General features: G+C 40.4%; 1 protein-coding gene across 5 annotated transcripts in view; it reads left to right on the forward strand.

Moving 5' to 3' along the window:
* The window catches only part of AMMECR1 (AMMECR nuclear protein 1), a 109,798-nt gene that overhangs the window by 27,540 nt on the left and 66,919 nt on the right, over window positions 1-15,339 (forward strand). For 2 of the 5 annotated variants that reach the window (XM_030575030.1, XM_030575032.1), the window contains exon 2: window positions 10,350-10,460. The exons of 1 other annotated variant lie outside the window; for it this stretch is intronic. In XM_030575030.1, the coding sequence (XP_030430890.1) occupies window positions 10,350-10,460 (111 nt within the window). Of the gene's footprint in view, window positions 1-10,349; window positions 10,461-10,852; window positions 10,956-14,424; window positions 14,482-15,339 lie in introns of those variants that run through there. 2 more of the 5 variants (XR_004001957.1, XR_004001956.1) reach the window with 2 other exon arrangements.

Raw genomic sequence — 15,339 nt, forward strand, 5'->3', positions numbered from 1 at the left:
AGAAGTATTGTGTACTCAGTCAGGAAGGAGATAGTACAGGAAGGATTTGATTCCACAATTACTCATTGGTCATAGTTATAGGCCTGTTTAAACTAGGTTTTAAGATAATAGCCGTTTTCTGACCCTTTAAGGTTAGCTGCTAAGATAAGCAGAACTGGCGAACAAGTGAATATATAAACAGGTCACTTTTAATCTGTTGATTAACTGAGGTACATAATGATTTAAAGGAAAACTCCAGTATAATGATTCTAAAGGCTGTTTGAGTAAAGAAGAAAATCCCTACATGTATGTATGACATACAGGAACAACATTCAGAGGCGCTGCCATCGTGAATCAATGCAAAGGGTGACTGAATCGGTTTTTTTCCCCTTTAGAAATAATTGGAAATGAGAAGTTTTTTGCAGAATTGTAAATTGTGTAATATTTTTTAATGGTTAAACCAACAGTGACCTAAATTTTCAGGGATGGTGTAGGTCTACCTTTAAAATAGTGGCTAGGAAGGGGACAAAGGTTTATTTTTGGCTTCTTTTGCTCTGATTCTTTAGTGCTTATTCCTTAACTGAATGGCTTTTTTTTTGTGTATGTACTCAGTTATTTTACCTTGTAATAGGGGAATTCCCACCAAAGATGGCACTAATGGAGGCTGTGATCACCATAAGGTTTGCATTGTATGTTCATTGTCCATCGATATTCCCTGAGTATTAGAAAGACGACAACTACCTGGTACCTTCATTCCATTCTCAGTGTCACATAATGGGCTGTCATTAGTGTCAAGTAACCGAGGTCAAAGCTGTTCACTTTCCAAAAGAACATTGATATCTAGGCCTGTGGTTTACAACCAGTGGTCCATGGACCCCTTGGAGTCTGCAGATTAAGATTTCCAAAGGGATCCACACCTCCATTTGAAATTTTTTAGGGGTCCGCAAATGAAAAAAGGTTGAATACCACTGATCTAGGAGGGAATTTAAGTGCTGTAGAACTGTCGTCATATTTAGAAAAAACAAAAAAGGATGTTTTGCTGCAGATGGTGTTAAAAAAGGAAATAAAGCCAATCAGTGACATTTTTCAACAAGTGACTTTGACCCCCAAAAAATTATTGTCCAGAAGGACTATCATGATACTCTTTGAAGCTGGCTCTAAGTTGTGAGGAAATGAGGGTATGCGCAGTGTTCTGGCAGGGATGTGAAAAAGAATGTGGGGAAGGCTGGGGGGGAGATGGAGAGTTGTTTAGCCCATATAAATGCAGTGCTAAGTTAAGTGTTTACTTCTCCCTTTTCTTTACTGTTTGTTACTGGAATTTTGGAATAGTTTAAAGCTTTTAGTCTTGCCAGAAAAGCAAAGAGTAAATATACTTATGTTGTCACACTGCCCTCTTAATGGGGCCTGTGGGTGTACTGGGTTCCATTTTTAGATTGTAGCATCTCCATTTTTAGGGTGGTTTGTAGTTAGAACATTTTACAGTTTTTAAAACTAATCTTGCATTAGCACTGCATTAAAAAATACATTGTATGGATACAAAAGCATGGCCTTGTAAGAAAAAGAGCTAGCTACTTTTCTCTTCCTATGGTAGTCTGCAAAATTTAAACTTTCGTTATTTCTAGATATAATCAATTGTGTATTTCATTAAATTTCTCATTACACACAGAAAAAAAAATCAAGTCATGCAGTGTAGCTCTTTGAGACAACTGCAATTCAGATAGCAAAGTTCCACCTTTTATTAACTGCTTAGTGAGCTATAAAAACTAATATCCATTGCAGTAGAGCAATTACCACCACCTTTGGTGAGTGTGGTACTTTGACTGGACAGCAGGGAATGAGAGAAATCCAAACACAGGTGTAGCGGGGTGGGACTGTCCTCCTTGTCCCCTGTCCCCCATCCTTCCCTCGTTGGTTCTCTGATTAGTCATTGTCTGAGTAAAGGGGGATGGGGCCAGTTGATTGGCTTCTGTGTGGCCTTGTATGTTTGAGCTAAGCCCAGGCTTTGCAAAAGTCTCTTGCTTTCCAGTTAGCTGTCCTGCCCTTCGTCCCCTTAGTTATAGATTAGGAGCTGTGCCACTTATGATACTGCGGGTCTAAACGATCATCTGTTTTTAGAAGTCAGTAAGGAATTATGCCCATTGGGCCAAATGGGCACATAGCTCGGTGAGTTTTTCTTCACCTTTCTTGTCTCCCCATAGCACAGTTGGGTTAGAAGCAATAGGAGTTGAGGTTTCTATAATGCTGTTAAGATTACTGACTCATTGCAATTTGTGGCTTATACCCAGTGCGAGAAGAGGCTAGAAGGGCCAGCTCTCGGAAGTAAATAAGACTGGGATTGCCAAGTTGTACCTTGTGCTCATAGGGGAGGAGCTTGACAGCTTTCTCAACTGTGGTTCCCCCAACCCAGCCTGGTGGCCCCTGTCACTCCACCCTCCCCTTACATTGGGGTAGTTGGAGGGGATTGAGGGGGAGTTTTCACAACAGAATTGAGTCTGTGGGGCAGACTGAGGAGTGTCAGCCTTGAGTTGGTGTTTTGTTTATGATAAAAGCCCTGTAACCCACACTGGAACTAATTAAATGCTTGATATGTGCCTGCCCCAGCTCTCAGTGTAGTCATCCCCCTCTTCCCCCCCCCCCCCCCCGCGATACAGTGAATAAAGTTATGGCCTCCTATTTAAACCCATCTCATGTGTCCATTAGTCATTCACTTGCATGTCCTAGTCATTGTGTATTACTGAATCATGACAGCTGTTGCAATAGAGGTGTACCTTTATTTAGTGCTGTAAAGCCCAGCAGAAGCCAGAGCCTGAAGTTGTATGCTATGAGTTTTTCATTTCTGCCTGAGTGCAGCATTGCTAGTTGAACCCCTGTTCTTTTAGTTCTTGTTTTTCCTCTTATTTCTGTGAATGGCTGTTCTGCAGTTTAAGGCCATCTCAATGCACCCCTTTGAGATTTATGTAAATGGCTTGTATAGCATTACTGAACTTAATGGAATTGTGATGTTATTATAAACCTGTGGAACTCCTTGCCTGAGGAGGTTGTGAAAGTTAGGACTATAACAGGGTTTAAAAGAGAACTAGATTCTCATCCTGGCTAATAGCCATAAATGGACTTAACCTCCAAGAATGTAAGGAATGGCTTCCCTGGCCTCTGTCTGTCAGGGGGTGGTGATGGATGGCAGGAGAGTGATCACTTGATCATTAACTGTTAGGTTCACTCCCTCTGGGGCATCTGGCATTGGTCACTGTCAGCAGACAAGATACTGGGCTGGATGGACCTTTGGTCTTACCCAATATGGCCATTCTTATGTCCTGCTGTCTCTCCCCCACTAGAGAGTTTCTCTCATGCTAGAGTCATTCACTATGGCAGGAAAGGCTGAGGCAGCAGGACACTAAAAACAACAGTATAGGAATGGGGGACACTCTTCTTGGGTGTGTAGGGTATATATCCTGGGGTTCTAGCCTGTCTCTGCTCTACTTACCAAGGCAGTGCCTCGCTGTCTGCACTGCCATTTGTACCTGTGCTAGCTGGGAGTGCAGTGTATGTGCCGCCTTAAGTGTAGGCAAAGAAAGAAAAATGCTGCTTGTGAACTTAGTGTCAAAATCCAGTGATTTAGACTTTTGAATCAGGCTTGCTAAAAGTGGACTAACAAATCAACAAATTTTTACTATTCAAGTATATTTACTGTTTTTATTTTGTAATTTGGGTGATATCGGCAACTGATAAGTTTATAAGGCTTTTTTTAATTTCAGTATCTGCCATTAAATAATTGTCTGCTTCCCTCTTAATTTCCCTTAACTGTGAACATTTAAATGAATAAAAAAAACCTAGATAAAAAAATTGATAGTCAAAATTATGAAAATCAAACTCTGCAGAGCCTAAATATACTGTAAACGTACAAAAGTGTAAACACTGTAAATATGCGAGTGCACATAATAGAATGGCAACTTGCATGAGTTGTTTCCTTTGTTCTGAAATAATACGAATTTCTAAATGTAAACATTTGATGGTGGAAGTATGACAAGTCCTTGGCTCATTCATTCTTGCAGTGATAGCCGACTGATTACTGAAATATCTTGAACTATTTTTTGCTTTCACACTAAATGCTTTCAGTAACATTGCATAGAAAATAGGTCACAGGTAAATTTTAGGTGATGTCATCTGTAAAATTTTAATAAGAATACTTGGATGTTGTTATTAACTGACACAGAAATTGTACCACAGTGTGTCATTGCAGAATTGTGGGAACATCTGGAACTTTTGGTGTGATGAGACTGCTTTCCAAGTTTTCTTTCACCATATATAATCAGTCTATTCTTAAGATAGCACCCTTGACTCAAAGCTCTCCCAAGTTCTAAGAAATCAAGCTTCAGAACTCCACTGTGGAGTAAGATGATATTTCTTTGTGCTTCGTTTACTTCATTAGTGAAAATATTGGGTAAGGAGGAAGGAATAAATTGTCTCTGGTCATACAGCCAATTTATTGGCACAGCCGTAGCTAGAACCTTGATTTACTGACTCCCAGGCTTGTATTTCAGCCATAGGCAAATGTTTAGTTAACCAAAAATGCAGTAGTTACAATGGGATCTCTAACTCTTAGGGTGGACCACGTGTTAGTAGACACTGTTCCGGGAACAACTTTCCCTCCCACAATCACCTAACATCCTATGGCAACTGCAGCAGTTGCCTACATGGAGAAGTAATGTCAGTTAAACGTTTAGTGTATTTTAGCTGTCTTTTTAATGACATTTGACAACTGGAAATGAGAAGAGCCAGCAATAAGTGATCAATCAGATATCTATGGACCGTAGGCTTACAACTTCTGCAGTAGATAATTCTGCCAGTCTTGTGCTTTATGCTTGTGCTTCGAGCTAGGCAGCGCACTGTGAGAACCTGTGATAGCCACTGGCTGGTATCACTTTGCAAGTTTAGTAGCGGCTCTGATTTCAAGGGACCTTAAAACCAGTTGCAGTTTTCAAGAGAGTCATGCAAACAAGGGGAAACTGAATATACAAATTAACAGGTAAAAAGCAGATGTTGTAGAGCAGGGATCGGCAACCTTTGGCATGCAGCCTGCCAGGGTAAGCACCCTGGCGGGTCAGGCTGGTTTGCCTGCTGCATCCGCAGGTTCGGCCGATCGCGGCTCCCACTGGCCATGATTTGCTGCTCCTGGCCAATGGGAGCTGCGGGAAGTGGCACAGGCCGAGGTATGTGCTGGCTGCCACTTCCCGCAGCCCCCATTGGCCCAGAGCGGCAAACCGCGGCCAGTAGGAGCCGCGATTGGCTGAACCTGCAGACGCAGCAGGCAAACTAGCCTGACCTGCCAGAATGCTTACCCTGGCGGGCCGTGCGCCAAAGGCTGCCAATCCCTGTTGTAAAGAGTAATGAAGCTGATATCGTTTTCCTAGTTTACATTAGTTTTTCCTAGTTTACATTTGTCTAGTTTACGTTAGTTTTTCTGTATAATCTGTTTGCTTTTTGGGGTCTTAGTAGCAGGCAAGGACTTAATAGACTCAGAGATTAAGGCCAGGATGGCAATCTAGTCTGACCACCTGCATTAGATGGGCTATGAAACTTTAACCAATGATTCTCCTTTAACTTGACAATTTGTGGTGGAACTAGAGTGTAGCTATGCATCCCGATTCAAATTTGAACTCTTCATAGTATGAATGTATCTTGAACCCTGCCTATCTATATGTACTTCTGTCAGTGACCCTGCAGGGGTCTATTAACCCCTCTGGCATTCAGCAGTAGTTTATTTACAGACTTCCCCTAGCCCTTTAAAGCAGACATATCAGTTAATTCTAGCAGGAATCCCCACTTGACCTGAAAAAGATAACTCAGAATAAAGTATTTGCGTAAACCGGTATATGTGTGTCTGAATTCTAACGTCCATGTATTATACTAAGGTATAATGTAGCTAATAAATCTCTAACCTTAGACAAAAAGGGTAAGAAAACAGTGTTGAGCTCCAACTAGAATATTATTTCAGACTTATCTGAGCAAAGGGAGATTGTGATGGGTGCTCAAAAACAATTGAACAATTTCCTTGATCTCTTCAAATCAAGGCTAGATGCCTTTCTGGAAGGTATGCTATAGTCAGACAGGTTATTGGTCTCAGTACAGTGGTAAATTGGGTGAAATACTATGTCCTGTGTTAGAAAGGAGATCAGACTAGATGACCCCAATGGTTCCTCTGGTCTTTTAAAAAAAAAAAAAAAATATATCTATGAAAAGAGCAAAAAAAACAGAAGATCTGTCTACCTCCTTTTCAGGTTCATCAAAAAGAAAGAAAAAATAAAATACAAAGTAAGAGACGTCTTAAACTGCCTCTTCAGTTCGTCATCACTAGAAGGTGAGCTCTTCCCATCTAATAAAGGAGAGTCACAGGATTCCACTACGGGCAGATCACCTTGTTTAGTGCTCTGAAAGTCTTCTGCATGTAAAGTTTCAGGGTCCGTTCATCTTTGCAGTTACTGAATTTTTTTTTTATATATTGGGGGTGGGCTGGGGAGAGAAGACTTGATGTGGCCCCAGACACACAAGAACATTGTAACTAAATTAGTTTCCAAAAATTGCTATAATAACTCACTCATCTCTGAAAGTAAGGGATTAATTCTATGCTCTCTCCTCAAAGTTTGCCATGTGATTGCAGGGACACTAATGGCAGACTCTACCACCATCTAAACTGGTAATATTGCCACCTGCCATTCTGCAATCACATGGTGGTCTTGCATCTTCAAAGGCATTTTGTATATTTCCATGGTCTCATGAACTATGATCTTCATACTATAAGAAAAGGCCCTCTAATGGTTGGTTCTTAGACTGCTTCAGAATTGAAATACCTTGAGGTTTTTGAAATATTGTAGGGCGTAGAGAGGAAAGGTGGCAAGGGAGAGGACTCTCCTGCAAAAGAGAAGATGCATCTGGGCTGTCGTCTGACTAGTCCCTCAAAGAAAGGGAATTTGTTATGGAAAGAGAGAGTACAAGAAGGTTTTCAAAGCTCATAATGAAAAGTTTGTGGTGCAGTATTCCCAGGGTTATTATCTAGCTTCATGCTCAGCCGATAGCAACACCAAATCTGTTTTGACATCTCTTTTGATGCAGCCATTTCAGGGCTGCTCCCGTACCCATATAAGCTTTATTGATTTTGCTTCTTTCTTTAGAGAAACACAATAGCTGGTGCATTCACCTTGTAATCTCCTGGGTCTCATACCCAGTAGATTAATCTAATGTGAGAGATTCCTCCCATCTTAGAAGGCAATGACCACCTCAAGATATTTTTGATTTAAAAATTATCAGTGGAAAACCAGGTAACCTTGGCAGTGGTGGCTTGTGCCAGACTAACCTTGGTATCCCTGGGGGGAACGACATGATCAAAGGACACTGAGTAGAAAAATCAGTGCAGCATTCATGAGGAAGTAGCAGCTGGTTTAGATGTATTTATTCAGAGGATTTATTTCTCCAGGATATTGTTAGACTGGATGAAGGTCATGGCGCCATAATGCCTGACTGCTAACTGAGCTCTAGACAGATGTAGAAAGAGAAATGCATGCTTTACTGTAGCAGATTTTATACAATGCTTTCAAAGTCTTGATACCAAGTCTGGCACACGTCTTGTCACAGTTGTCTGTGAACAGAGACTTTCCCTGAAAGATGAAGCCAGATTTTACTTGAGATGAACAATCAGTCTAGACCAGAGATACGCAACTTTTCTTAATAAAGAGTATCTTATGTATATCTCCCCTCCTAGTTATGACCCCATTGTGATCAGTCATACATGTGACAAATTGCTTATAGGAAAGACTAAAACAAGGAGATGTCTGAAGGACTGATATTTGTACCAGCTTATTTGTATTTCACTGCTAAGTAATTGTTTTCTTTTAATAGAAAATGCACTAGACTCCTCCTGCTTTTCTTTTTCTTTTCTCTCCCACCCCTATCTCCTCTGCAGACCCCCACTGCTCTTTTCCTGCATTCTGGAACTCCCATCTGAGCCTGTTCATCTCAAGAACTCTGTAGGACTTGAATTCCAACCCTGCATATTTCAGGGGACTGGGAATCCAGGAACTACATGAACTTTCTTCTCCCTCTGCCTACAACTCCACCTGCTCTTGCTCCCCAGGGCTTACCTCTGCTAGTGTGCAGACTCCTTCCCCCATCCAGACACACTACCTACTGCCTCAGAGAGACACTGCTTCTTTCTTCTGTCCCAACTTGTCAATTTGTTCAGTGCCCATGCCCTCTCCCTGATATACTTCCTTGATCCTCCTATCCCACCCGTCATGCACTTACTGCTTCTCTGTTTGCTTGCCAGTCGAATCCCTTGCCTAACTTTGGTATTCCTTATCTCCCTTTCGCCACCCCCCCAACTTTATCCTTGCTCCAAACGCTGACACTCCCCAGGTTCAACCTACCAACTTGAGTCAAGCTGTCTGCTTCCTTGGCCCCTTCTCCAAGCCCTGGCCCCTTGATGAAAGCAGGGGGGAATAGAACAAGTGATAAATATAGGAGAACCAGGTGATGTCTCAAGCAATAGACTACAGTCTGAGATGTGTTCACTCTAGGCCATATGAATGTAATGCTCTAGCTTGTGGCAGCAGAAAGTAGTACATATCAAAATCTAAATATTTTTGCAAATTATCTTGCTCAAAGATGAACTAGGTTCAGTTTTCATTAAAACTTGCCTCACCTGCATTAATATCTTCAATGTCTTAAAATACATTTTTTTAAAAACTTTTTAATAGTTTGTCCTTTTTTGCATTTGACTGCTATGTTCCGTCTTGGCTATGAGTAGACTAGAACAGCGGTTCACAAACTTCATTGCACCACGATCCCCTTCTGACAACAAAATTACTACATGACTCTTGGGGAGGGAGTGGAGCCAGAGCCCCACTGCCCTGGGTGCGAAGGAGTTCGGGCATCAGCCCTGCATCCCGGCAAGTCTAATGCTGGCCCTGGTGACCCCATTATAATGGGGTTCTGACCCCCTTTGGGGTCCTTATCCACAGTTTGAGAACCACTGGATTAGAAAATACCAAGTCAGTGTAATTTTCTGGTTCTCATGCACTGGCACAATGCTGTAATGTTTGGGGCTACATCCACTGTAGGGGAAAGCTTAGATCCAAATTATTTTTTTCATTAAATAACAAAATTCTATTGATCTTTGTTTAACAAAACGAATGTATGTTTTGGCCTTAAACTATCTGACATTCTGTTAAATCAGATTATCTAAATATTAATGTTTAAGAAGCCAAGTTCATTGTCACATGTGGACTTAATATAATCTGTCCCACATCCCCACAAATTGAGGTGGGTAAGACCAAGGCCCCAGTCCTACAGGCACTTGTGCTTAACTTTGTGAACGTCCAAGTACTTCCATTGACTTCGAATGGACTGCACACACGTGTATGCATGGGTCACCACTAAAGTGGTTCAGTGTTATTGGTAGGAGTCAGTAATCCATGTTGCCCGTTAGTGAGGCTTGCTTTTAAAAAAAATTGAAGCTTAAGTGTTCCTGGTATTCTTTGACGTTAGAGTGGTGAAAGTGGGACCGCTGGAGGTTTAAACCAACCTTAAAAAAATCTTACTGCTCACTTGGGGGTTTGGGAGGGGGTGAAAGGGGGGATGAATTAGCAAAATTGTTACACATGCACAGATTAAGATTTATGTTGGAGCTCAGAAAATGAGTTCTGGCTGCTGAATTGGACTGTTTACAGAGAAGATAGCACTCTGCCTTTGCACTACTGATCATCATCTTTCAGAAGATGAGCTTGTCGTCAAGAGAGACTTGGCCATCGTGGAGAAAATTTCCTTTGTACAGGCTTATATTTTAAAATCTAGATAGCATCTGCCCTTAAATGCCTTTTGCCTGCCTTACGGGGGATTTTGTTAGTGCTCAGCTCAAAATTAAAAAGAGCGAGGATTTTCTGTATGACTAGTATGAATGGGATATTTTCCTTTGTTCTGTGGTGGTCTCATAAGAACTGTCTTTCTATAGCAAAGAGATGTCTGAGGGAAGATTTCTTGGCTTCTGGGGAGAGAGTCTAAGGGAAGATAAGCAAACAAAATGCATCACGTCAGCTAGCAAGAAATTTGCTTCTCTGGCTATTGAGTATTGTAGCTAGAGACTAGTCTGTTTTCCAGCATTTGTATCTGAATGACATGGGCCTGTCTACAGTAGACAAAACAGAAATAGTAAAGTAGGCTTCTGAATACTGTGGCCAATGCAGAAGCAGCTAATTTGTAGGGTTTGTTTAGTTTTGCAACAGAGAAATATTATGTTATTGAAATACCAGTTTGACTATCAATACTGTAATACTTGTAAGAATTCTGCAGTCACACATGCCTTTTCTTCCTCCCTAAAACAGCCCGCTGTTTGTAACGTGGAAGATTGGTCGAGATAAACGATTGCGTGGATGCATAGGTACTTTTTCAGCCATGAACCTGCATTCAGGACTCAGGGAGTACACACTTACTAGGTAAGATCTGGTTTTGTTGTTTCAACTTCTGCATTTAAATATTTTCATAGGGGAATCAAAACAGAACCTGAGTTTTGTGATTTCTTTGTTTCTGAATTTATCAGCCAAAATTTTTTAATTCCTTTGACACCATCTAATTTCCCACTATGTGGTCACTGGTACTGTGGTGTTAATAGCTTCAGTTAAACCCATAGCATGATTCTTTTTCTTAGTCTAAAATACTGTTTTCCAGAAACTTACTATAACTGACTCATAATAGTTTTTTTCCCTAGTGGATAGACAACTTTTCATCTTAATAGTTAATTTGAGGGAAGAATGGCAGCAAGTCAGTTTTGGGGATTATCATATTCACAAGTCTAAAACAGCAGGTATTCTCACCCCTTCTCCATCAGGTGCTTCCAATCAGATGCAGTTAATTTAATCCTACAAATTTCCATTACATGTACTCTTCAGATACATCCCAGCCCTTGAGTGGGAAACTTTTGGACTAGGGAGGTAAGTGATAATCCTCACTTCCCTGACAGCATAATCATTTATTTTTGAGCCACACTCAAAATCATTCACTTTAGTGTTTCTTTTCCTTTTGCATAGGGTGAAAAATAAATACATCACTAGAGCTATAAGTAGGGATTGTACTTGGTTTCCTTTGATTTGTGATTTTAGGTTCTCTAAAGTGTGGGTGGGATTGAACTGTAAAAAATTTTAACAGCAATGTACTGCTTTGTAGCACTTCAAAATGGAAAATATATTCTGGTGCATGTAGACTTCTAGGGTGGTTACCATCCCATCTCTATTACTCTAAGTACTTGGAATTTCTAGACCACTTGCATTTGGAGACTTGCTTCTAGTGCTGGATCTTCCTCTGTTAAAATCCCACACTGCTAATATTAACTATTGACATAATGGAGTCTAGTCATGTGTGTCTCTCTCTCTCTTTGTGAATGATTAAGCTAATAAAATCCTGAGACTACTTCAGGCTTAGCAGGCAAATGCAGGAAGTAACTCAACTATTCATTTGCTTGGGTGCCTTAAACTTGGAGAAAACCTAGCTGTCTTCATTGTGTCAGTTATAATACCTGGAACATCTCTGGCTATGCTTTGTTAAGACTCTGTAATAAAAAGTGATCAGTAAAACAGGACTTGTAAAATATATTATACATTATTAGTAGTAGTATTTGTATAACATTGTGCCTAGGGTTCTGAAGGAAGTTAAGGACCCATCATACTAGGAACTGTACAGACAGTAAAACACTTCCAAAGAGCTTAAAGTCTAAAAGTATATTCTGCTGTTTTGGGTCAGATATTGCAGTTTTGTGCAGAAAACCTCCATCAGAGGCTAGGAGAAAGAAGTCAGAACACAGAAGTGAAGTCTAATGGCAAACAGTAAAACAAAGAAAGAAAATATAAGGAGGCACTTGGAATACCGTAAATACTATAGAATTGGTAAACCTGTGGAAATTGATGTGAAGAGGACAGATTAGGTAATCTTGAGGGAATCCATGGAAGAGCGTTTAAAACATGCAAGTTAAATGCAGTGTCAGTCAGTCTTTCATTGTCCAGGAGTTGCATGGCACGATACTCATGTGTGATTTAGAAGATGCTTGGAAGACACTTACCATTACATCCCAAATTCAGAAGTTAGAAAGGGTAACAAAAATATTAAAAGTGGGACCTAACATAGGGGCATCAAAATAGCTTAAATACACTATTTAAAATGGACAACTAATATGGAAAATTACGCTAAGCTGTCCAGAAAGAGGTTTTAATAGGAAGATGCTATCAACCTTGAGCACAGGAGAATGTGATTAGAGCTCAGTATTTTTCCACATAAAGGGAAACCTTATACCTCAAGAACTAAAAGCCAACCTAATTTGTGAAATAGGGCTCTTTGTAATACAGTGAGCATACTTAATTTTCACTACTTGTTTGAACATCTTTACTGGTTCTACTGGAATCTCCCATTATTTTTACAGGAAATCTCTCAAACTTGTTTTTTTTAACAGCTTTCAGTATGATAGAAACATTCTAGGTGTGAGCACTGGGATTCTGAGTAAGTTACAAGGTTTCTGGAATTTGATGGCACATATATGCAGAGAGACTATTGATTTGCATTGGCTAGCATGAGATTGTGGTGGTGGTGGTGGTGGCGACTTTCTGTACAGCAGATGTTTAGAAAGAAGAAAAAAAAACTGAGTGCATTATCTGCATTTCCCAGACAAGTTTCCTTTATCTCCAAAAAGTGATGGAAAGTGAAATCAGGGAAGGAGCTCTCCGCCTTTAAACAAGGGAACTTTCCAGAAAGAAACTTGGAGAACCAGAGCAGAAGAGACCCTCAAATGGCCATCAACTTTCATGACCTGAGGCTTCACAAGCCCCACTAGGAGGGACCCGAAACTAGGATGTTCTAATTAGTTAAACGGTATGTAAGTTATGACATTCTTGAGGAAGGTAAAAATAGTTCCCAAAAGCAAAGAAAAATTACTGAGAATGCTTTGGAGGCAAACTAATCCAGAGAGCAGGCTGCTCATGAACAGGCCATGGGCACCTGAGAATAGAACTTGATCATAATTGTCAAAGAACAAAGTTGCAGGCTAAGCGCCTCCTGATCTTGATCACATGTTGCCTTCAAGACATCTTATTCAGCTGTTTTAGAAAAAAGGAAGCTCTTGCAAAAGATGCCTTCTTGATTCATTCTAAGCCTTTTAGTAACTTCTAGACTGTTGATTGAGATGGATTTTTCCAGAGCCCTTCAGCATCCACAGACCTTGTGGACTAAAGACTAAGGAAGCACTGTCATCGGATGATTGAAATCCTCTTAAAGCTAGACTTTCATTTTCAAAACCTGGAATTAGAAATTCCAAAGTACTCACCATACTAAGCGGCTAACTTTTCTAGTATGTCAGTTGGCTGTGGTTTCAAGGAGTGAGTTAAACACCCTTGTGTTAATCAAGGTATACTAGACTTCCTTCATATTGGGATGAGATAAAGAGGTCACTAACATTTGGCACATCAGGTTATCAGACTTCATTAGTTCTGCAGGTGATCTCTGATTCCCTCCACTCTTCACAGTACACAGTAATTTTAATTTTTTAAATAAAGAAAGGATAGTGGATCTGTCAATCCAAAATGAGTAGCTTTCTCTCCCACCATACCCTTTTTGGAAGCCAAGCCCACAAGTCTGGCAACTGCCTTTTACAGTCTTAGACCAGAAAAGGTAGTAATGTGATAGAAAATGAGTTCTGCATTTTGAGCAATGGAGGTTATTAGTGGTATTGCCAGCATGCTCTGAACAGGAAATTTCTGATGTTGAATGACTCAATTAATTGGATGCATCTGCCCAAGTCGTGAGGAAGGGATGAGAATACCCATAGTTTAAAAAAAAGTTAGTAAATGTATTTCTAATAAAATTGAATTCTACAAGATTTACTTTACAGATACATAAAACTGTGAGACAGGGAAGGAAGTGGATTATTGCAGGATTTCATGAAAGGAGTGGGTGGGCGAGGTTCTGTGGCCTGCAACGTGCAGGAGGTCAGACTAGATCTACTGTTCTCAACCTATTTACTATTGTGGGCTGCATATGCATCCCGCAATGCTTTGTGAGCTGCATCCAATCCTAGCAGCATGGCCCTGAAAATGTCACATGGGCCACAACTCTGAGCTGCAAGCAGCTCATGGGCCGCAGGTTGAGAACCACTGTACTAGATGATCACAATGGTCCCTTCTGGCCTTTGAGTCTGAGTAGAAGTTTGAATGTAGTGATTGACATGAGTTTAGCAAAAGGCTAACTGGGTAAAAATAAATCTAACCTTTTTCAAAGGCATTGCAATATTTAATAGTGTAGAATTTAAGAACTATACCATGGAAAAACAGTCCTTCAGACTGATTGTATGAACTGAGTAATCCACCTGAATGTATAAAATAAATCAATCCAGATTATGAAAAATTACCTTGTGTTTTGCAGCTTCATCAAGAAAATACACTGAACTTGGAAGCAGGTTACTACAACATTTCAGAACAGGTTGACAAACTTTTTCATGTATTCTGTTCAGCAGTAAGACTTAGGTTTTGGCAGTGAAGACTTACAGTTGAGGTGCTCAATAAAATAGGTTTTATTTGCTAGTAATCCTTTAGTTACCTGTTAACTAGGTTATAATTCACTGTATATTTCCCACTTGGGTCATACCATAGCTGAAAGGCAGGTTAAGCTAGCAGAGTACAAAAATTTCTTCTTGATTTAGCAAGAGCAGTGGCATAAAACGATAATTACATCAGTTTCACACTGCTGTTCCTCCAACTTGTACCATAACTGGTGTATATTCCTGGGGAGGCAACTAGTGAGGAGAGGCAGACAGAAGAAGGTTGATTCTGTGACAGAAAGGGAGAGAGAAAAGCAGTAAAAAAAAAAAAGTTGATATTGGAAGCCCACAAACCTGAACTGGACTGGTCTGGTGGGCTACAATCTGCACATCCACTTTGTAGTTTTTTGCCTTATACCAGCAGGGACCTGGGAGTGCACACAGTGCACTTTGTTCTGTGAATGAAAGGTGTTTCTTACTACTCTCAGCTGGAGATGATTAGTAGAGAACGTATCTTTCTGGGTCTAGAGGGAGGCATGTTCAATATTCCTCCCTGCAATGTTGTCTGTGGGAGGACAGGAATAAGAGGAGGGAGTTGGGATTCTAGCTACAAAATCCAAGGAAGGGGGAAGTGGTACACAATTCTCTCCCCTTAAAACTTAATTTAGAAATAGATATATTTGAGTTTTAGAACACCAGTACTGTCAATTGGCATACGTATCCCAGTTTAATTGATCATTAAAAAAAAATTAAGTTCTTATATTCTCCTCCATCCCCATGGAAAAACAAATCAGTTCTTT

Source organism: Gopherus evgoodei, chromosome 9, assembly GCF_007399415.2.
Source record: "Gopherus evgoodei ecotype Sinaloan lineage chromosome 9, rGopEvg1_v1.p, whole genome shotgun sequence".
Taxonomy (NCBI): Eukaryota; Metazoa; Chordata; order Testudines; family Testudinidae; genus Gopherus; species Gopherus evgoodei.